Source organism: Trachinotus anak, unplaced genomic scaffold (assembly GCF_046630095.1).
Source record: "Trachinotus anak isolate AG129_WGS33_773 ecotype Australia unplaced genomic scaffold, CSIRO_AGI_Tana_v1 ptg000011l, whole genome shotgun sequence".
In the NCBI taxonomy this organism is placed as follows: domain Eukaryota; kingdom Metazoa; phylum Chordata; class Actinopteri; order Carangiformes; family Carangidae; genus Trachinotus; species Trachinotus anak.
Window position 1 is genome coordinate 8,624,284 of NW_027273862.1, and position 22,159 is coordinate 8,646,442.

At 42.4% G+C, this 22,159-nt stretch overlaps 1 protein-coding gene across 3 annotated transcripts in view; it reads right to left on the minus strand.

Moving 5' to 3' along the window:
- Positions 1 to 150: 150 nt before the first annotated feature.
- The window catches only part of LOC139627493 (potassium/sodium hyperpolarization-activated cyclic nucleotide-gated channel 3-like), a 76,252-nt gene continuing 54,243 nt past the window's right edge, over positions 151 to 22,159 (minus strand). For all 3 annotated transcript variants that reach the window (XM_071488278.1, XM_071488277.1, XM_071488276.1), the window contains exons 7-10: positions 17,918 to 18,064; positions 17,331 to 17,571; positions 8,059 to 8,223; positions 151 to 6,092 (exon numbers count right to left, since the gene is read on the minus strand). In XM_071488278.1, the coding sequence (XP_071344379.1) occupies positions 3,748 to 6,092; positions 8,059 to 8,223; positions 17,331 to 17,571; positions 17,918 to 18,064 (2,898 nt within the window). In that variant the 3' untranslated portion in view covers positions 151 to 3,747. The remainder of the gene's footprint in view (positions 6,093 to 8,058; positions 8,224 to 17,330; positions 17,572 to 17,917; positions 18,065 to 22,159) is intronic.

The following is a 22,159-nucleotide window of genomic DNA, read 5'->3' on the forward strand; positions in this document are numbered from 1 at the left end:
GCATAAAAAGTCCAAGATGGAGCATTTTGCAAAGACACTGGCCAAGAACAGACAGGTCACCATGCAGATTGTGTCAGCTCTCTGACTGTTAATGACAGATTCAACGGATACACCCATCCACCCACCCTCTCCTGAACCACTTATCTGTGATAATGGACCCGTCTGAGTTCAGGCCAACTAATCAAGCCCTGTTCAATGTCTATCTCTCCGTAAGCTCTGGCCTGTCCCACCCTCGTTAGACAGTGCCCAGCCCCAGTCTTTGACCCTCCTAGGCAGCTCAGGAAACACAGTCATACACACACACACATACACTTGCTGCTAGCTACCTAAAACTGCTCAAGGCTTTCCCTGATATCCTTCCAATCAATACCTCAGTGACAAGCATTCACCAGCAATCAGGAACAATCATAAGGAATGGGGCAACATGCAACAAGTCCAACCAGAGACAAACATCCCGTCAGCATGGGTACCCCACGGATCGCCTGTCTTCCCTGTGGCTGAGTGTCCGACTACATCATTCCCTATGTCTCACAAAACAGCTTCAAACTGTGCCCCTCTCCAACTCTACACCTTAATAAGGTCATATTTGTGAGGAAAAAATGGGGACTTTTCCTAATGTGCAAAGCTAGCAGGTACAGGAAGACCAAAGCTGAAATGCCTACACTGTGTGCAGACATTCAGTATTACAGAGGAGCAACAGTTCCCTCTATTCACTTTCTGTCATTTCTGTCACAGAGCTCTGTCCCTCCCATCCTTCCGCCTTCTGGATGGTGGTCTAAAGGGTTCTGGGCTTCGTACCATAAGCCCAACGTAAATGTTTCCGAGCCTTTCAGATAGTTGTTTACTGCAGATATAGGCAAGGTGTTAAATGCAAGGAGAGGTGAACAAAACACTGCTCTAGCCATTAGTAACGCCTGCTCTCTCTAGAGATAAGACCATGAAAAGGTCATGTGTATCCATTTAAAAGCCACGATCCGTTAGTGATCTCACCTGTGTAACATAATACAGGAATAATTCTCTAATGATAAACCAAATAATCATACTTGCAAATCACAGTAATGTTTGTTGTTTTTGTTGAGCGAGTTCTGACAGAATGACAACAAAGCCATGTGCTTACCACTGTTACAATTAATTGTTGTATTTTCTCATTTTCAGCACTATTGTATTGTATTGATTTTTCCTTTTTTTTTTTGCATTGGAATGATCTCGACATCACATAATGATGTCTACATTTGGCCAGTTATCTGAACAAAAGAAAGGAAACACATCATTTTCAACACAGTGCACCCTGATGTAGCATATCATCAATAGTGTTGCTACGACACAAATGGAAATGGATTAAAAATGTAAGTTATATTTATATCCCAAGTCTGCCTAAGGTTACAGTTCATGTTTTCATGTCTTCAACAAAACTCATGCATTAAATCCCTAATCATAAAATTGGTAAGAACTACTAGCTGTATAAACTGGCCTGGCTGGTGTGAATGCAATAAGAAAGTGGAAAATCAATTGGTCATAGATCTGCTTACTGAAAATTCAGTCGAGGATATTTTCAGCAACATAAAATGCTGTGGACAAAAAAAATAGGATTGTTGAATAGTTTTTATCTTTGCCAAGAGCAGTCGTTGTGTGCTCTTGTGGCTGAGTGCATGTCTGTAAATGTGCACTTCGGCAGCTGAGTGTCATGTCATGTGTATTGCTCTACCTTATTATAGGGACTTCTGGGAACTGTAATGAGGGGAGAGCATGGTCACTGTGCACCTCTGTGTGTGAGTCCATGATAGCCTGTTAGGGTCAAGGGATTACAGGCATGTCTTTTTAAATTAGGCTGCTGTGCCTGAGTGCTGTGACTGAGTTAGGGACTCAGCTGTCTGAGTGGAACCTGGGTCTGTCTTGGTGATGAGCTACAGACAAATATGTAGAAGCATATCACTGCTACTCTCCTTTGGGAGTGTAGCGATACCTTACTCTACTGTGTAGAGTACTTGACAACTCAAAGGCTCTCTGTCAGAGTCACCGGAATTTAGATGAATATACTTACATCAACACAAAAAGGGTATTTTCATTTTTGAATGCCAACATCCAAAGCTATCATTGGTTTGCTCCATGTATGTAGTTTACACTCTATGAATCCAGAAATACCTACAGCAATGCAATCGAAACGGGAGTGAATGATGTGCAGTAAGAGTGGGCTGTTTTAGGCAACATATTGAGTCATATACCCACATTGCTTTGCAACAATATAGTCGGTAGTGGTTCTGTGTCTTGCTAAAGGACACTTTGTCAAGGGAAATGGCTGCTGATGAAAACATCTGTCATACATTTTGGTCCAATTACCTTTTTAGTTATGGAACTGTCTTTATCCCCTGGAGCACACAACCTTCAATGCATCTACCATAGCTAAAGTACTTACTTTGGACAACAACAAATGTACATACATTCAACATTTCAAACTCAACACTAGCCTTCAGTGAGGAGACATGTCCATGTTGACCATATAGCAGCTACAGTAGAAGAAGTAATGCACAAATCAATTATCAAGTGGCATATTTCCGTTTCCAGCTGTTTTTTTCTTGGGATACTTCAGCTTGTGTACTGTATGTTCTGTTTTTGCTCAGTGACTGAAAGTTTAGTTTTGGGGCTATTGTATATTTGACGAGTTTTATTTTGAACTTTCTTAGTGCTACACAATGCAACACACAAGCTGTCATTAATGGAAGTCCTAGGTTTTGTGTGAAAAAGGCAAACGTCTTTCTGATCAATCCAGGGAAAAGTCTTGCTTTGCATCCGACTTCCACTGATTCACGCACTTGTTCTCACTAACACTCACACATTAACAGTTGCACACAGTCAGGAAGAAAAACAACACATGCTTTCTACACACATAAGTGGCATGAGCTTGGAAGACAAAGTGAGCTTGTTAGGACATGGTTGAGGACTCTGCAGAAAGACAGTTGCTCACATAGTGTTATGTCTCAATATTGAGAAGGAGGGTAGCTCGCTGAACCCCTCTCGCCCTGCTTCAAAAAACAGTATTATTACGATAAAGTGGTATAAAATAAGGATCGATGGGCCAAGAGGAGGTGAATTATTACCCCACAGGAAAAGTCTTTTTGGTTTCCTAAAATCTCTTCTCCATCTCTCATAAGGTTTTGAAAAGTTTATACAGAGGATAAATAAGTACAATCTAATAGATACATTTAAGGATCAACAATATGTGATCCTAAATGAGATGGTACAAGAGTTAGCCTGTCTTGAAGCATGTTCTTTTAGCTAAAAATGTAGATAATTTTTTTTGAAACACACAAAAAGCCTTTATACATGCAGGTATTAGTGCATAGGTTCCTGCAGAAAAAGAGTATTATTGTGTTGTCCATTGAATTATCTTCCCAAACATCACCAGATGAATTTGGCATAGTTATAGAAATAAAGAAAATGACTGTCCTTTAAATGGATTGTTTTTCACACCCTCCTAGTCCCTTGATTAACTTATCATTTAAATATATCTCTATCTATATACAGTATGTATGAATAAAAAAGAAGACAAAAGCATAAAACAAATTTAAACTATTCTAGAGCTCTGAGTTACTGGGTAAAGAGTCTTTTAAATCACAGTAAATTTAAGATCTTGGTAAAATGAGAAGTGGAACACAGTGAAGTCTGAAGACAGAAAGAAAAAAATGCCACACGTGGAGATAGTTTGTGTGTGTTTCAGTTCAGAGGAGCACAGGAGGGTGTGATCAATCCTCACAAATTGGAAGGGAGTTTAGAGCGGACAGTTTGAGGTTCTAGATCTGATGAGTAGGCAGCAGAGCTCCTCCTCAGAGGCAAAGCCGGGGAGGCCCCAGGAGACTGAGTCTGGTGAGGGTGCCCCGGAGACGTCTGGATCGGAGGAGTCATGTGCCCTGGCACTGAGCTGCAGGGTTTGGGCACAAGAGTGGGTGAGGAAAAGGGTGAGGGGTAATATCCAGTTTCCACAGAGGAGCGAGGAGTTTGGTGGCCTAAGGCCAGGGCCACCTCCTGGGGCAGAGATGGGTGTGAGCTCGATAAAAGCTTTAGGTCCTCAGAGAAGCGGCCCAGTGGAGAATCTCTCCCTGTTGTGTGTGGCTGGCTGGGAAGCTGTGAAGGAAGAGAAGACTGAGGCATGAGCAAAGAACTTCGGGATCCTGTTGTACTGGAGGGGTCACTGTAGTGGAAAGTCCTTCCTGCCACTGGGCTTTGAACAGTAGGGCTGGGCGCAACTGGGGTAAGGCAGGGGGAGGCATTTGCTGAACCATACTGGGCCAGTGAGGCCAGGGCAGACCTCTCTAGGGACATCTGGTGAGGCTGGAAGCCAGACTGGAGGCCTGCCAGGCTAAAATGGCTAAGGGAAGATGGGGAACCCTCAGCAGGCTGCTGGCTGTGCTGTCCTCTACTAGAAGATGGGGAGCCTTGTGGAGGGGAATGGAAGAGGTTTAAGCCACTGGTAGTCCTGCCTCCCCCTGCAAACTGCTGCAGAGGAGCCACCTGAGGAGGTTTGGGAGGTGGCTGGATATGGATAAGCTGCCCAGGCATTGGGCTGGACGAGCTAGTAGATATAGGACTCTGACAACGAGAGGAACTAATGAGTCCAGCTGCACTTCCACCAGAAGCCCCTCCTACAGGACAAGCTGTAGAACCTCCTATATGGCTCCCTACTGCCCCTCCTGCTGCTCTGCCAATATGTCCTCCAATCATCCCTCCCCCTGGCCCACTCAAACCTCCTCCTATATGGCTAGATGTTGTAGTTGCTGATCCACCTGAAGCCCTTCCTAATGATCCACCTGGATTCCCCACCACTGAATCACCAGAAAGCCCTCCAAGTGGTCCCCCAGAGGCTCCTCCAACTGATACACCACATGGCCCTCCTGTCAATCCCCCAGCAACCACTCCCATTGATCCACCAGATGCCTTCCCTAATGTTCCTCCAGTGGTCGTCACTACCAGTGATTCTCCTGAGGCCCCTCCCACTGATCCCACAGAAGCCCTTCCAATTGATCCCCTTGAAACCCTTCTCACTGATCTCCTGGCTGCATCTCCTATTGGCCCACAAGTAACACCCCCCACTGATACACCTGATGCCCCACCTGCTAACCTGCCACAAGTAGCACCCATCAATACTTCAGAGATCCCTCCCAATGATTCCCCTGAGATCCCTCCTACTGATCCACCAGTAGCTCCTCCCAAACCAAAGTGCCCCTCAGGAGTCACTTCTGTTGTTCCAGTTGTAAAGTCCTCTCCAGCCCAAGCAGTGTCTTCTCCAGTGGCACCTTCCACAGAACCTCCGACCGCTCCACCTGAAGACCACCCTGTAGCACCACCACAAGCTCCAACTGCTCCTCCACTTATTCCTGACCCTGTGCTTCCTCCTGTAGATCCTTGGTGGAAGAGGTTTGAGAGAGGTGGGGTGCTGGATCGGAAGGGTTGTAGATGCTGTGGTTGTGGGTGTAGCTGGGCCATACTAGATGAGGGTGAGCCAGAGGATGAGTATGGTCCGAATGGAAAGGCAGACGCCCCTCCTCCACTGGACCCAGACCCACCCCCACTAGGTCCTCGCTGGCCTCCACTACCTGAAGCCTGTTGGCTAGAGCCAGTTGCCCCTAAACCTGATGTCATGTGCTGTGCCCGAAAAGAGGCCAGCAACGGCATGTCTGCCCCAGAGCGCAGTTTTGAGGGTGTGCTAGAGGGAGAGTCCCCAGCAGAGCCAGGTGCTGTGGATGAAGGAACAAATGTGTGGAACTTCTTGAGCCGACTGGGAGGGTCCTTTAGCGACCCCAGAACAGAAACTGGAGGCCTGAAGAGTGTTGGTGGGAGGTGGGGATGGTGTGTCAGTGCAATAGCTACTGAGGTGGTGGCAGCTGCTGCCTGGAGAGGGGCCTGGATCAGGGGGGCCCAGATGACAGGGGTAGGTGAGGGGGGCGTCTGGGGTGGGGCATTCTGCATGAGGTGTGCACAGTGGGCCATGTCCCTGTCATGCTGTACAATCTGCTGGATGATCTCATTCTCCTGGTAGTTGAGTACACCAGAGCTGAGGTCGTGTTGTACCTTGTGCTGCAGGATGGAGTTTTTCTTGCCTTTAGAAGCACATGCACACACAAACACAGAAACAGACACATAGAGAGTGATCAGTAAGAGAAAAGAGCAGTAAAAGGAGAATGAGCATAAATCTTCTGGGCAGTTAGAACCAGGCTGACATTTGGGTGTATTCGAATAACCATGCTATTTTCCCGCATCCATTTCCAATAGAGCAACCTAACACAGGAACATCTATGAAGGGGGGAAAAATAAAGAATAAATGTACCTGAAAATCACGAGTGGGAAAAGAGAGATTTCAGTAAGAGATGGGGGTAGGAGAAGAAAAGGAAAGACAAAGTATAAAAGAGCACAGAATAAGAGAAACTACAAAAGATAGGTGGGAGATAATACCCAGAGACAGATGTTGAGGATGCATGGCAGCCTAAGGTGTAGGTGATGTATGTTTAAATAGCTCTTACTGTGGTTCTCCAGGCAACGGGGACAAAACATAAAGCAAACATTGTACCAGGTTTGGGATAGAGTGTAAGCTATGCTGAGAAAATGCATCAAGTCTGTGAATATCTATTGGTGTTGTATTTTCTCTCATTTTATTGGCTGATTACATCAAATGGGAAGAATCTTAAAAGTCAGGGCTCAGCCTGAAACCATACTGTGTATACCTTTTTACCTTTTATGGGGTAAGCCATCTCATGACACAGAAGTAAAGAAACTAACAAATTTGGAATTAAGAATCAGGATAGAGTTTTTCACAGTTTGATTTTCAGAAATACTTGCTCAAAATATTTTGTGCTCATTTATTTTCCAGTCTTGAGACACGAAAACAAAGTCACAATGAGCTTCGCACAAGGTCAAAGAGACAAGTTGGGAGTTACTATGACAGGCATACTAACTGCTGATCCAACCTTCTAGAGAAATGTGTGCAACTCTGACCGCAAAGTCCATTAGTCTTTGTTGAATGGTCGCACTAGCAGTGACAGGGTTAATTCACATGACTGCCATTTTCAATTTGGTGCTAACAAAAGGCTGTGAAACCCGAAGATATTGTAAATGCAATTAGGCCCAGATCAATCTCTCCATTTTCTGTTATGACTGGTGGCAGATTAGTAGAGGAATGGCTGTGAGGTATTGTATCTACATCCAGCTTGACCCCGGCAACACCTGACCCTTTATCACTTGCACACCTCCAATCTGATTGTGCACAGTCCATCATGACAGTAATTAATTTACGGATCAGTGCTGTGTGAGTGACTTTATTAGGGAAAGAGAGTGTGCATGAACATCAAGCCCAGCAGACAGGACATACACAGGAGACCATCTCACAGAAACATCACTATCAGCCCACCACATCTTTTCAAAGCAGCCATTTTCTACAAAGAGACCCCCTAAAGCTATTTCTCTATCTTCCATTCTAAACATAGCTGAGGATAAAACACAGCATGCAGTGATGGCTGAGTGATGATACAGGCGTGCCTTTCATTGTGAATTTTTCATCTGCCCAGACTGAGCCTGGGAACAGTGATGGATATGGAGAGAATGTCAATTGTATGGCTAAGAGAAGTCACACAGGGATTTCAAAACCAGAGCTCTATCTGAATGTTTATATGAGGACTCTGAAAGTAATTTCAGTCATTGAGTATCAGTGTCAACATTTTAACAGCCTGAAAATTTTGTCTGCGCTGTAACCCTTTTTAAAATATCTTTTTATTTAATTTTTTTATTTTTTTTATGTGTCAGGGTCATTCTGAAGACAAACAAGCAGCCCCACAGGTGAAATCTACTCTAGTCTGACCAGGTGAAATAAGATTAATAATAAGTCTTATTTACAAACACATTAAAGATGAATCTGTAATTTCAAGGTTTTCATTACAGATCATTTCTGATACTAAGTGCAGGCTTCATTTCCTGATGAAAATATAAAGTAGTTGCAAAATACAAAATAAAGTTTGTGGTATCTTAATTAAGATTTAAATCTTAAATTGTCTTTTTAAAAGATTGTTTTCTTACCAATACGGTCCAGTCTGTCCAGTGCAACAGTTTCAAAGGCCCTTCTCATCATGGGATACTCCTCCAGCACCTCATTGAAGTTGTCGACAGACAGTGAGTACAGGCGACAGTATGTGTCTGCTCGGACACTGGCTGTCCTTCTACCCCGCGTCAGCAAACAAATCTCTGCAACAGAACATAGCAAATAAACACAGTTATGTAGTGGGTTTACATCCTGAAGCTTCCTTGTCTTTGAGTTTAAATTGAAAACAGTTTTACCAGTGACAGTGTTATAGATTTTTCTGTCACAGACAACCACTCTATCATTAACAGCCAGTCACAGTCTAACAGGTAGCATTTTCTGTTAAAGGCTATCCAAGAAACGGGCAGAATCCCAGATCTAAGAGGAACATCCATAATCACTACAAATAACAAATGTAAAAATGTCAAAAACAATGATTTTTTAAAAATCACTTTTTACACATGCACACACTGCCTACACATTTACCTTCACCTCTATCAACATGACCTGAAGCATAGGATTATATGAACTGCTTTATCTTCCTCAGCAGATAGAGTATGTAAGTGACAAAGTAAAGCACTTGCACACTCTCAAGTTGTTGTGTTTTTTTTTGGCATTATAAACTACAACTTTTCTGTAATCAATTGCTGCAGAACTTAGCGCTATTTTCAGAGCTTAAAGGTCTGCCAGCCCTCATCTGCTATGTCCACTCAGGAAAATAATGCTCCATTTAACAAGCTGCACTGCTGTAGAGCTCTGGCACAGAGATGGTTCATGTGGATGTCAGTGTGTCTGTGTCATATGCAGATGTCGCATGTGCCTGCATGCACTACTATGCACAAGTGGGATGTGTCTGTGTGAGAGCCTGTGCCTGCACAAGATGTGTGTGTGTGTGTACAAAAATGGATGTAAATGTGCTATGTGTGTATGTATGCATGGCAGTGTTTTATTCATGAGACAGCAGTATGGCAGAGTAAGGTGGTGAAAATACAGGCTATATCTTCTATATATACTTTATATACAAATGTATATGGATATACATGAAGGTACTGTATATATCTATAAAATGCTGAATATTGTATATATGTTTGTGTGTGTGTGTATATATATATATATATATATATATATGGACAGGGCTTAGGTGATTTTGATGTATGTATTTGTTGGTGTGCCATGTGTTTGTACATATTCCCTAATGTCTTTTCTCTTCAGCTTTCATCTCATTTTCCACCCTCCCTTCCTGTGTTCGCTATCACACTCCCTCTTTCTCAGAAACCCATTTCCAGCACATCCACACACACATGCTCTCAATTCTTCCACAGAATGCACTTTCCTACTTTGCCTCCCCTTAGCCTACATCAAATCAAATTTTTAAAGAATCCATCATACAACTTATCTCTAGAAATCTCATGCATAGTCTGACTCCATTACTGCCTTTCTCTGCATTGTCCTGTGCTTCCTCCTTTGCTTTTACTCTTTAATATATTGCACATCTACAAAATGTTGGTGCATGTCGGTTTTGGGTTTATATTTTCCTAACCTGAAGCCACATATACAGCGACACCTTCCTTGTACTGTATGGGGCAATGTCTGCTTTACTCAAAAAAACATGTGTGTGTGTGGGTGCGTGTAAAAAAACATAATGTCATCAATGAGGCTGCGTGTGTGTTGGGGGCTTGTAACAATCATGTCAGCTGTTCTCATTCCCCTTAAAAGCAGTGCTCCTATTGACATACTAACAAAACCAGATACAGATACATTTGCGCAGTGTTCACTGCCAAAGATACATTCCTACTCAACATTTCTGTTTTCATGCTGAAATACAAATTTTACTTATTTTAGCTACAATATCCTCTCATGCAAAATAATGCGTATATAAGATATTTATGGTTAAAATCAGAGTAGCCATGGAGGATTTGGTACGCATTATTGCAATTTTATTTAACGCACACAACTTACATTAGGAACTGCAGATGGAAAAGTTTCTGTATACGATAGCTCTATCAGGTAGCTGCATAGGGAGTTAACCAAAAGGGAAAGCCTTCACAGCTTGGCAGATGCTGGTCAGCACCACATATTTGATCTTCACTCTGCCTAAGGCAGAATAAAATGGTTTTCTTCTATGCAACTTAATGTGTACAGGTTGAAAAATGTATAATAGAAGTACCAACAACAAGCAAAACATAAATAAAAAGATGGATTTTGGAGAGGTCTTTAAGGGGGTGCCACACTGCAAAGCATAGTTCATATACCCTGAGGTAGCAGATGGTACAAAATGCTGTCAGTGTTGACTTCAAAATTTCCCCCCTTAATACACTTCTGTTCCCACTGGTAAAGTACCAATGGGAATCACAGCTACACTCACACATAAACCAACAACTTAACATTATGGTGAGTTAAACTAGAGCAGATTCACTTTGCCACTTTCAACTTTTCACTATTTTTGTGATTTTTATAGCAACTAATAAACACAGAAATTACAACTACTGCCCACTTTGATGAATGAAATTTATCCTCTGTGGACAGAATATAAAACCTGTACTATGCAAAGCAATCTCAAACAACAGCCCCACAATAACAATATTGTGTTTGTGACACCTGGTTTAATTTCTGTAGGAACTGGCATTTTGTCCACTGCCAAAACACTTTTCAGTATGATAAAATACAATAAAAACCACCACTACCACCAACTGCACTGGACTGCATTAGATTGTACAGACTTTTGTACTCTTCTGGTCACTGAGTGTGAAGTGGTTATGATTGTGTGCAATGGTTTGAAAAGTGAGATAGGGGAACAGATAAGGGGAGTATGCGTGATTTGCCAGGACAGTGAGGGAGGAATATGTAGTGTATATGAAGCATAAGGACAGCATCATGTGTGTTGTGTTACTGTTTGTGTGTGTGAGAGAGAGAGAGAGCATGGGTGAATGGACAATGGCCAAGCTAGCATGAGAGCTGTGTGTGTGTGTTTACACATGTGTGAGTGTATACTATAAGTGTGTGCTGGCGGGGCAGCCCTGGCTGTAGCTGTGCTGGGGGTCCATTTCCTGCAGCCCTGCTCCAGTAATCCCCTCTGGAGAGGAGCATCGCGGCTCTGTATTAAATCCTCTTGTCCCGTGGCTTTCTGGATGGAGCAAACACTGCCAAGATGAGGTGGTGAGCTGCAGTGAGCCCTCTGGCCTCATCTAACTGTCTTTGCAGAAAGCAAGTGAAGCCCAGACACTTAGCGGTGCCATCTGAACTACAAGTGCAGGAAAAAAAAAGAAAAAAAATCCATGGCAGGGTTTGGGTCTGGTGCACAATAAGAGATTAGTGGAGATCTCTGAGCGCTGAGGGGTTAAACGCAGGCGGCTGCTATTAAGATCAACACTGTCCTGAATATCTGGAACTTTAACACCGGAAGCCAAGTTAAATGTGGCATCAAAATGAAGTGATGGTTGTTTTTGGTAGAAGTGGATTTAATGTAAGTAGAAAATAGATATGATGGTAATATATATGACAGGGTTCATAATGAAATGGTAAATGAAACTGAAACAACTCAAAACCTAAAATGATTTGCTCAGTGATTTGCATCTACTCACTGAACTGAAGCTGACATAAAAGCAAAAAATATTTTTGTAGAAATAAATCACATCTTCTATTCATCTACCACTGAACAATTCATTTCAGATTTAGATTTCGCTCTTTTTCATCTGTTTTTTCATTAAACTCATATTTGTTTTCAACTTACAGTTATATGTTGCATCATACGTTTATTCATCTGATTATCTATATCCATATTTCTTCTTGCAATATTGGACACTTTACTCCACAATGTAAAAAATAAAATATGTTATACTGCTGAGTGAAATGTAAACTTCACTTTTTTCAACTCGTGGTGGCTTTTGTGGATGGTTTGTGAGTTACATTCAATTTATTTATGAATGCTCTACTCCCACTGCTTACTCACATCTCCTGTGACTCATCGCAGCGCTCCCCAAATCCTGCATGAAATCATATACCAGGCTTAGTTGGTGTAGCTCTGCCTGTATTCTATAAGGGGCGTGTGTTTTCTCCTCAAACTGACTGCCACTTCAACAATTATTCATTTCTGTGTGGTCCTTACTAACAAAGAGATGATTCATAATCATCCCAAAATTGTGGGCTTTGTTAGCTTAAATTAGCAAAGCTATAATATCATCATGACACAAGATAACTGATATCTGGCTGAGAATTCAATATGTCATTCTTCATTCTAAAAACTGAAAAATAGGTAGAGAGATGCAACTCTGAATCTGAATCTTCTCATCCCGCCCTACTGTCCTGTTATGCTTTGAGTTTATATGGCCCAGCAGCAATATCAGTTCCTAAAACTGTGTTAGTAAAGTAGACACAACACCGCCACAGTGTCCGGAAGGAAAACTCATCTCTGCACGAGAAGATGTTGCTTTAAGATAGCCATGACATATTTCATTTTCACACTTAAGTGACAATGCATTCATCAAAATTGAATGACATCAATTAAAATTGGATGTGGCTCCAAAAAAGGAGGACTTGGACGTCATGTGCTGTGACCTTGTTGAGAAAAAAACACATGACTGGGCTTCTGTTGCATGGTGCAGCCCACGTGTCCTGGGCTCTTACTGGCAAGATGCTTCGCCGCGAGTCCCCTGCACCAGCTCTCAAAGTGGAGAGCCGACTGCATGCTATGCAAGATGTGTGTGTGTGTGTGTGTGTGTGTGTGTGTGCAGTAGAGCAAGAACAAAAGGAGTGAAACTAAATGATAGACAGCGTGTGCACATATCTGTTTTACACTGTGAAACATGGAGGTGGCAGAAATACATTTATTGTGTGGTAGTAGTAGAAAAATTTACTGAAACGCTTTCTTAAAAAATGTAATACCAATAAGATGGGATGAGATGAAATTGAATGAACATGATGGATCACCTTTTACAAACACTGCATAGTCACCGTGTAATGACAAGTCTACATGTACAGATAAATAGAGGGTCAAACACTATCTGTAAGGTTATATTGACTTTCTCTTTGCTACATCTGCACTGGGAGCAGGAAGCTGAGCAAAATACAGTCAATAGAAAAGAAAAAAAAAACAGCCCTCTACGAGGTAAGACTGGTGCAAGAGAGGCTGTAGCGGAGGTTTCGTGTCTAAAAATCATTAATACCCAAGACATGTAATAATAATAATTCTCTAAGAAAGACAAAGCATCAGAGACTAAAGGGTTAAACTTATTACTGAGTTCATCTAGTCAAAGAACACAGTGTGTGGAAAATGGAGGACAAACTAGAACAACTGCACAATCATGATTATATTTTTAGCAATGAATGTGTGAGTGCATATTCTTCAGGTACATTACAAGTTTAGGGAAGAGCAGTAAATTCTGCTCAGGGTCTTCTTCCAATCACAGCTACATTATAATCTATATGTAGCGACTATAAGCAGGCACAGCACAACATGCATGTGCTGTATGTGTGCATGTGCACATGCAAATGCTGGCCTTTGAAAGTACTTTTCAAAAAATTGTAACTATCTGCATGCGTGTATTGTTGCACCCGTCTTACTCCCTGCTTATAAGTGTGTACTGATGTGAATTAATGAGTATAAGCACGGCTGCTTGGTCTGTGAAGAAGTATCTGTGTCCTGCAGCCTGGTCTGGCAAAGCTTACCTGGATCCCGAGTCCTGCTGTCAGCTCCCATCTCCCTCCCCGACACTGCCCCCAGCGCACGGAGCGGACACTCTCTAACCTTTGAAACATCCGCAGTGGGCTGCCTGATTACCCGTGACACGCCATGCTCACTCCCTCACAGCATTAGCATAGCTACACAAACACCTTCCGTTTGGATAGCATGCACAGAAAGGAAGGCGATATCTGCTGTTTTTCAGCACCATGGCTGATGCTGGGGTCCCGTCACATCTAATTGTCTCTTTCTCATCCCATGAACAGAGGTTGGGTGATGTTTATGTTGGTGAGGGACAAAAAACATGATAAAACATTTAACAATTAACATTTAAGGACCAGAAGGTGTTTGTGTATACAGTATGTACAAATGCAAATTTACAAATCAGGTCATTTTGGTTTAATAAGTCATTACTGGTATTTCTGTTGTTCTATTAATAATATTTAGCGATGCTCTACAGATTTGCTGTCCGTCAGTCTACCACTTAGTCCAGATTGAAATATCTCAGCAACTTCTGGACAAACTGGCACAAAATCTGGTACAGTTATTCATGTTCCCCAGAGGATGAAGACTAATGACTGGTGATCCCCCGAGTTTACCTCAAGGTTCACATTTGTGGTTTTGAGAGAAATGTCTGAAGTACTGGATGGACTGCTATAAGAATTGGTGCAGACATTCATCTCCCCCTTTGGATTGTTTGTAAAATGCATTCACTCCTCATCTAACGCCCAGACTAGCTCCATTTGAATGAAAAAGAAGAAATAGGGGGCTGTTTTTTTCAACACACAAACAAACACAGCAATGAGTAAATGCATCAGTCGAGAAGACTAATTGATTGTGTTGCATCACACACTGTATAAAAACATAGCATTGTATCGTATATTGTCCTATCCTAACCAACCTGTCATGTTATATAAGACTATTCCATATATCACCCCCCCATTCTGCCACTCAATCAATGCTGCAGCGCCTCGATCTTCAGGTGCTGCTTCAGAATACGAGGTGCAGGGTGTTAACTGGGTTAAGGACCAGGAGGATTACCTGGTCCTTTGCTGCTGCCAGCCTCTCTCTCTCACTCACTCAGTGAGGGTGGCCATTTGGCAGCTCGACAGACCAGCCAGACTGAGCTCAGACAGGGGGAAAAAGGCAAAATAAGTTAAAGAGGGGAAATGGGAGTAGTATTAGTTCCCTAACCCAGGACTTCACAAGACTATGGATTTAGAGAGCACCATTCACAGAGAACCAGGCAAAGACTGAGTAAAGCCAAAAAGATGACACAGGAGATTGCAAACTGTGCAGTCAACTTACTCCCGTCCTCTTCCTCCACCCACTCACAGAGCTGCTACAAGCCACTCACTCAGAGGCAAAGTGAGCCATCTCAGCCATGCAATCAAAGGCAGCGTTTGATAGGCACCTCTGCCTGGCATGTAGGGCCACCACAAGGTCACCGAGCTCTACTCCAAGCAGGAGAGAGCTGCAGTCTGCTCTGGCAACACATCAATTACTGCAAGCAACAAAGGATGAACTATACCAACACAATAACCTGCTCAGTCTGGGCACTGAGGGGGCAGCGGAGATGCTGTTCCGATAAGTGTTTCAACACTGAACTATAAGGAGAGAAAGAGGCAAGTGGAGGAGGGAGTGGAGGGTACATGTTTTCTTTCTGAGCCCAGAGCAGCGTTCAGAAAGCAGGCTTGGCAGCGATCCATGTGTCCCTTGGCGTTAGTACTGCAGTCACATTACATTTCCCCTCTCCACTGGATCGCTGTGTGCCCAGCCGATGCTCCCATCCAGGACATGTCGTGTCCACTTTAGACTTTAGGCTCTCTGGCTCGAGCTAATCCAGCAGCTAACAAACTGGAGCAGACTGCTGAGTATATAATTATGTAAATAATTCAGGTCGTCTATGAATGAATGAGTTACGGTACATGAGTTTGCTGAGATGTTGACGAGCACATAGGCACGCCATTTGCTGTACTGTAAACTGCAGCCTGACACCGAGTGTGCTTGACAAAACAGAATGCAGTTCAACAACAGGGCGGCTTCTGCTCCTCAATCACATGCTCACACACTCACCAGCAAACCCATCACCTATGGAAGGACTAAACATCGTAATCCACATGGAGTTCATCTCAGCGATCCTGCACATTAAAATAAATAAATAATACCAATAAAAATACTCATTGCTTTTGACCTCCTGCTTGGTGATACTGACAGCCACACTGAGATCCACATGTGCCACATACTCGCTGTGCTGATCTTGCACCAATTAATTTCATGAATGACTAACTCATGTTTGGTAACAAACTCCCAGTGGCTCTAGGCTTACCTCACTAGCCCCCACCCTTATACTCCCAGTGGAGTGCCACTGCTAGGAATAGTCACAGAATAATGGATTTAAAAGCCTTGTGCCTATAATGCGCAAAAGGGAAAAATAATTACAGATCCAAAACTTAAGATTAAAGCCACCGAGTCAGTTTCTGCTCCAAAACCGGTGCATTTTACACCACTCATGTATACTCAAGAAAAAAGAAGTCAGATGTAGATGCGTTCACTCTCATGCATTTAGATGACATTGTCGTGTAGAGTACACTCGGTTCAGTGTCTTTGAGTGGCAGAACTTCCAAGCTGTCACACAAACTGTGCCATTACCCGGTTGCATGCGCCAGAAACAAGTCTACAAGCTCCCTAAAACTCTCTCTGAGTCTGAATTCTGCCTTGCTGAGGAGGGACCTAAAGGAGGGAACATTGTGGACAACATGGCCTTAGAGAGAGCTGGGGCCATGTTGTCTAAAATGTTGATTAGTTTTGGCATGTGTAGAGATAGATTGCCTGCCATCTTTTCATTATTTCTGTGGGCACCCCCAGAGAGAGGGCATGGAGATGGACTTGAGCAGGCAAGGCGTAATTAAACTTCTACAGGCAGGTCATGTGCTGTTAAACGCTTTGCCACCATTTCTCATTACTTAACAGTGTAGTCTAAATGATACGCTGTCACTGGGCAAATTAATTGGTATTTGGTGAGTGCAGTATGGCGGCATTGTCTCCTACATGTGTCATAAGCTCTGCAGGACCATGAGAGGGCTACGCATTATCTGACCCTGATTAAGAACATAACGCGAGTTGAGTGAGTCAAGTCTTAAGCATTCATGAATGAATACTATATGAATATAGTATGTAATTTCACAACTTTTTGACACCTTTGACCTCTGAATGCATATTTCTTAAATTGCACTATAGCAAGTGCTGTTTTCTTAATTTGGGTTCGCCCTACATTTCAGAGACAGCTCATGATGTGAATTAAGGGAGAAGTCCTGCATAAACCATGAAGCAGAATTTTAAGTGAGGTGACAAGCACTGCACAACATACTACTTCAAGCTCACGATGAGCTAATATTAGAGCCAGAATAGCATTTTCCAAATGCTGTTGCCTCACAAATCAAAATTCTAGGCCATCTTCTTAAAGTGCTAAAGGACAGCATTATTCATATTAAAACAGAGCAGATTTAAGCTCCACAGACCAGAAGGATGTTTGTGTGTGTGTGTATGTGACCTTTGAGTTTGTGTTTCTGCTGCAGAACTACCTCGTCTTACCTCCAAAGTAGGAGCCATCCGAAAGCTTGGTCTCTTTATTGCCTTTGGTTAGTACACTGACAACCCCATGCTGGATGAAGTACATTTTCTTGCCGATGGTGCCCTCTCTGATGATGTAATCCCCAGGCTGGAACACCTCGAACTTTAGCTTGGTGAGCATGGACGTGACAAAGTTGGGGTCGGCGTTGGCAAACAGAGGCATGGAAGCCACCAGCTTTCGACAGTTAAAGTTGATGATTTCCTGTTTAAGCGTGCAGAGAAAAATCGAAAACAGTAATGAGTAAGAGCAGCCGGAGCTCTACAAAATGTATTGACCTCTCACAGTTTCAGACAAGAGGCATATTAGAGTAACAATGGGAAAAATGTCAGCTGTGCAGACATTTGTTTTTGTTTTACTTTTGTTTGGATTTGGACTCAAGAAAAAAATAAAATCTTTCCTTCCCACTGTGTGCTTGTGTAAGGGTAAAATGTCAGTGAATGTGAACTGTACTGAGGGGAATTTCAAGCTGTATGCAGGCTTTTGAATGCATCACAGCACCACATGCAGCGGATGCAAACCCAGACAAGACCACTCTCTCACATCCCACCTCTCGGAGAGGCTCGTTCAGCTCTCCCAGGATGCTCTCCTCATCGAACATCTTGCCCTGGTAACGGTGCTCGTAGTAGTCGTGGATTCTCTGCCTCATGTCCGCCGGCAGCTTGTGGAAGGACATGTACTGCTCCACCTGTTTGTACTGCAGGGGCACAGAGACACACAACAATCAGGCTACTCAAAGGCTGTAGTGCTGTAGCACAGATACACAGCCACAGGGAACAGCTGGCACTGAGGTCAGACACACAAGGAAATGGAGACGGATACACACAGGCCATTGGGGCTCTCGCAGGTTAGGCTTGACAAGACACCCCTTTCCCTGTCTTTGATCATGCCTCTTACACTTTCTTTGTCCCGCTTAAAAGACAGAAAGCACGTGGGAAGTGTTTAGTCATGCTGTTAATTCATTGGGAACTTGTAAACAATTCACCGTTGTGGCTAATCTGGATTGGCACAGAAACATTCTCAAAGTAAATGTGTCAGCCAGTCTCTGTGTCATAGTTCACATAAGTAAGAGCTGACTTACTGGCTTACTTTATCCACATGAAGAGGGGACAGAGTTGCCATTTGCAATGGACAATCAGTGAGAATGTGTATCTGTGTTTCTTTGCCATAAAAACTGATTACAGGTATGACAAGCCTTTCTACACCCGGGAATCAGAAGGGTTGACCCCATTATTGACATTAGTTTATGGTTCTTTCATAATTTGCATCTGCATACTACATGGCTAACACTATAATACATTAATCAAATAGCTGGCTGTATGGTACTGTAGTGTCCTGAAGGTAGTGTGTATGTGGAGGATACAGTACAATGAGGAAAGTTTGAGAAAAAAGGTGATGACGTGAGAATGTTGGAGGAAAGGTGTGACATGATTACACATTCAAATCAAAAGTTCGGACAAGGTGCTAGAGACATTGATGGCATGTGTGCCTGTGTGTGAAGGCACGTATTTATGCATATGTGTGTAATTATACCTTTCTTTTTGTATGTATGCATGCAGTAGGTTTAACATCATAAATTAAACCAAATAATACTTGACTGACTTAAAGGTCCCATATTGTATAAAGTGAGATTTCAATGAGGAAATCTCAGGAGGAGGTCCAGGCTTTATATTAGTACTGTGAAGGTATCAAAGTGCTCAGTCCACAGAGAAATCCACACAGCCTGTATTCAGAGACTGAGCCTCTGTCAGGAAGGACATGTACTGCTCCACCTGTTTGTACTGCAGGGACACAGAGACACACAACAATCAGCTATCAGGACTTCTGTAACTTTGTGATGTCAACATGGACCCACCATCCAAACTTGCAGGATTTGGGTATCTGAGCTGGTTTACTTGAAATCTGCTATATTTTTATTGGATCACTCACAAAACGGTCAGCCAATCAGAAGAAAGGCTCTGAGCTGCTCTACTGATTGGCTCTTCTGATTGGCTAACCGACCTGTTGTTGCTAGAACTCCTTTTTTGGTACTCATAACCACAAATATATCATATCAAAACTTGAAATAAAACACCAGAAAAATGTATAATATTGGACCTTTGGACCCTAAAATTCATATTTTTGTTTACTCGCGAATAACAGCGTAGGGATTTACTTCAATACACAATATGCACTGTTCCAACAATACATTAGAATTACTAAAAATTTGATTAGAAATGAAGCTAAAGATGAAATCAAAAATATTTGCATAATTTAATTGAAACTCTAAATCTGTGTAATAGCCACACTGTGATTACATGAATGTGTCCTGCTGATGATGCCTATTTATATACGCACATGCGGCGTTGCAATTAGTAACAAACAAAGCCCTGTGGCTCCTCAAACACCATGTTCACCAAAACACTTATCAAAGTGAAGACTGTGTGTGTTTGTGTCCTCCAGTCTCCATGTTGTTTGTTCAAAATAAAAGCCTTTTACTGATTCTGCAGTATCAGAAGCAGAAATGCAGATCAAAGCACACGCAGAGCACCACAGGAATAATAAAAGGTAGAAACCTTGACCCTCAGAGAAAGAAAAAAAAGAAGAAAATGAACCATTCATAGGGCGTCACTGGTGGTGCTCTTTGATCACCATTTCTACGTCACCAACAGCCTTACCACTCAGTGTCATGGCTGACCTCGGATGTCTCCCTCTTTGTTATCTGACTTTACTACCATAGTCACCATTAATCATGGGGGAGATCATCAAAAGGCCAGTCTTGTGGAAATATAGCACAGTAAATAAGGACAGCTGCCTCATGCAAGTCAGACTGTTTTTTGGGGCGAGCTGGAAAGCTGTCAAGCCTGCTGAGAATCAGGGGATGTGACTGGAGCTGGAAAGAAACATATACTAGGGTTAGAATCCTGTACTCTAAAATATGCAGGCAGACTAAACTATAACCATTTTAGGATGAGGTCTGGTCAAGGTTCTGCAGGTAACATCTACACTTCTGCTGACCCAGTGACACACACAATCACACACCCCGCTCTGTTTGTAATCCTCCTTTATGCAGCCCCAGCTTTCAACCTCTACAATGCTCAGTTCTGCAATGTTCTCTTTTTCCTTTTGCCTCCTCTTTGCCAAATTTGGAAGGGTTTTAGCTAGTCTGTGTTTGACCAGAGCCCTTCGAGGCCCTCACAGACAGAGAAAACAGCCTGAAGTCAGTCTGTGCATATTGATGATACAGCTCCCTCGATTGTGACCAGTTAGCTACAAACCGTTGAATGCCCCTGCTGAAAATCATAATTTTTAATGCATTGCTAGCTACACAAAGACAATCGCAAATACTACAATGTGTACATGTTACTGCGAGTGCAAGGGTGTACAGTTACATGATCAGTTACACAAAAAAAAAAAAAAAACATGGGCAAAAGAAATTAAGCAGAAAAGGCCAGGCTAGATTAGATGGATATTATACTGTAAGTCAGCCACTAAGAAATTATTCATATGATATACTTAAATATGAGTTAACGTCTTAGGAATGTCAAGTGAAGTATTTGGCAGTTTACATATGTCAACGGTGTGTAAAGTGACCTGGAAAATTTAATACTTGCACAAGCAAGAAGAAGATGTGGAAAGAGGCTTTTAGATATCCAGTGGGGTAGGGGTTTCAGTCTTTATCCCCACAATCCCTTTGCCATAAAACTGAGCATTTACTGATCTGATGATGAAATAGAATCCTTCCACACAGAAGAAGTTTTGCTCCTCTCCTCCAAGAGACAGAGGCTCCAGTGGGGGGGCTCTTCAAAATCTAACAGAAGCCAATGAGAACCATATTATTCTTTCCCCTTTCTTTCCTCAGTTCAACCTTTTGGGAAATATACTAATTTGATATTGATGAAAAGATTAGTACCATTTTTAAATCTGTACAGTAATGAGCAGTTGAGCAGCCAGTTAGTTTAGTTTAGCACAGTAGGAAACAAGGTATCCAGCCTGGTCCAAAGGTACCAAATCATACCCATCAGCACCTCTAAAGCTCAGCCAACAGAGACTCCACTTGCCAGGCAATCAGCAGAGCTGGCAGCCTCACGGTTCCCACAACACTCCAGGAAATTACCACGACATTTTGTTTTTACACAAATAAGATATAATGTGTTAATAAGTCAACTTTAGAGTTGTTAGTATGCAGCTTTTCTTATCTTTGGACAGAGCCTGAGCAGCTGTTTCCACCTGTTTCAAGGCTTTGTGGAAAAGTCCTTTCAAAGCTACACTGATCAGCAATGCTACATTGGAGTGATGAAAAGAAGCCATGTTTTTATTTCCAAATAGGTACATATATATATATATATATATATATATATATATATATATATATATTGGTGTGTGTGTGAGTGTATGTGTGTGTGTATAGTTTTATATACAAAATATTTTTACCTGCCCAATCAAATCAATTTAATCAAAGGGTTAAAAGAGTTTGACTCTTAACTCTTTGACAGTGACACTGCAGTGTTTGGCTGTTGATGCTAAATTTTCATGTTAAGTTTAAAAATGTTGAATTTTTGTGATATTTCAGTAGCAGTAGCACAATAAATGCCACATTCGTCAAACATTTTTTGGTCTTTAAATGACACCACTGATTATGTTGTCTTCTCCATCTCCGTGCCATCAGATTGTTTATCTGAATAGGTTAGAACAAAGTGTCCTCACTAGCCTAGCACGTACCGACTGGTGGCAAGTCGAGGGTGCACCCTGCCTCTGTACTGTACTGTAAGTACTTCATCTGAACTTACTATCCTCTATGTACATTACAGTC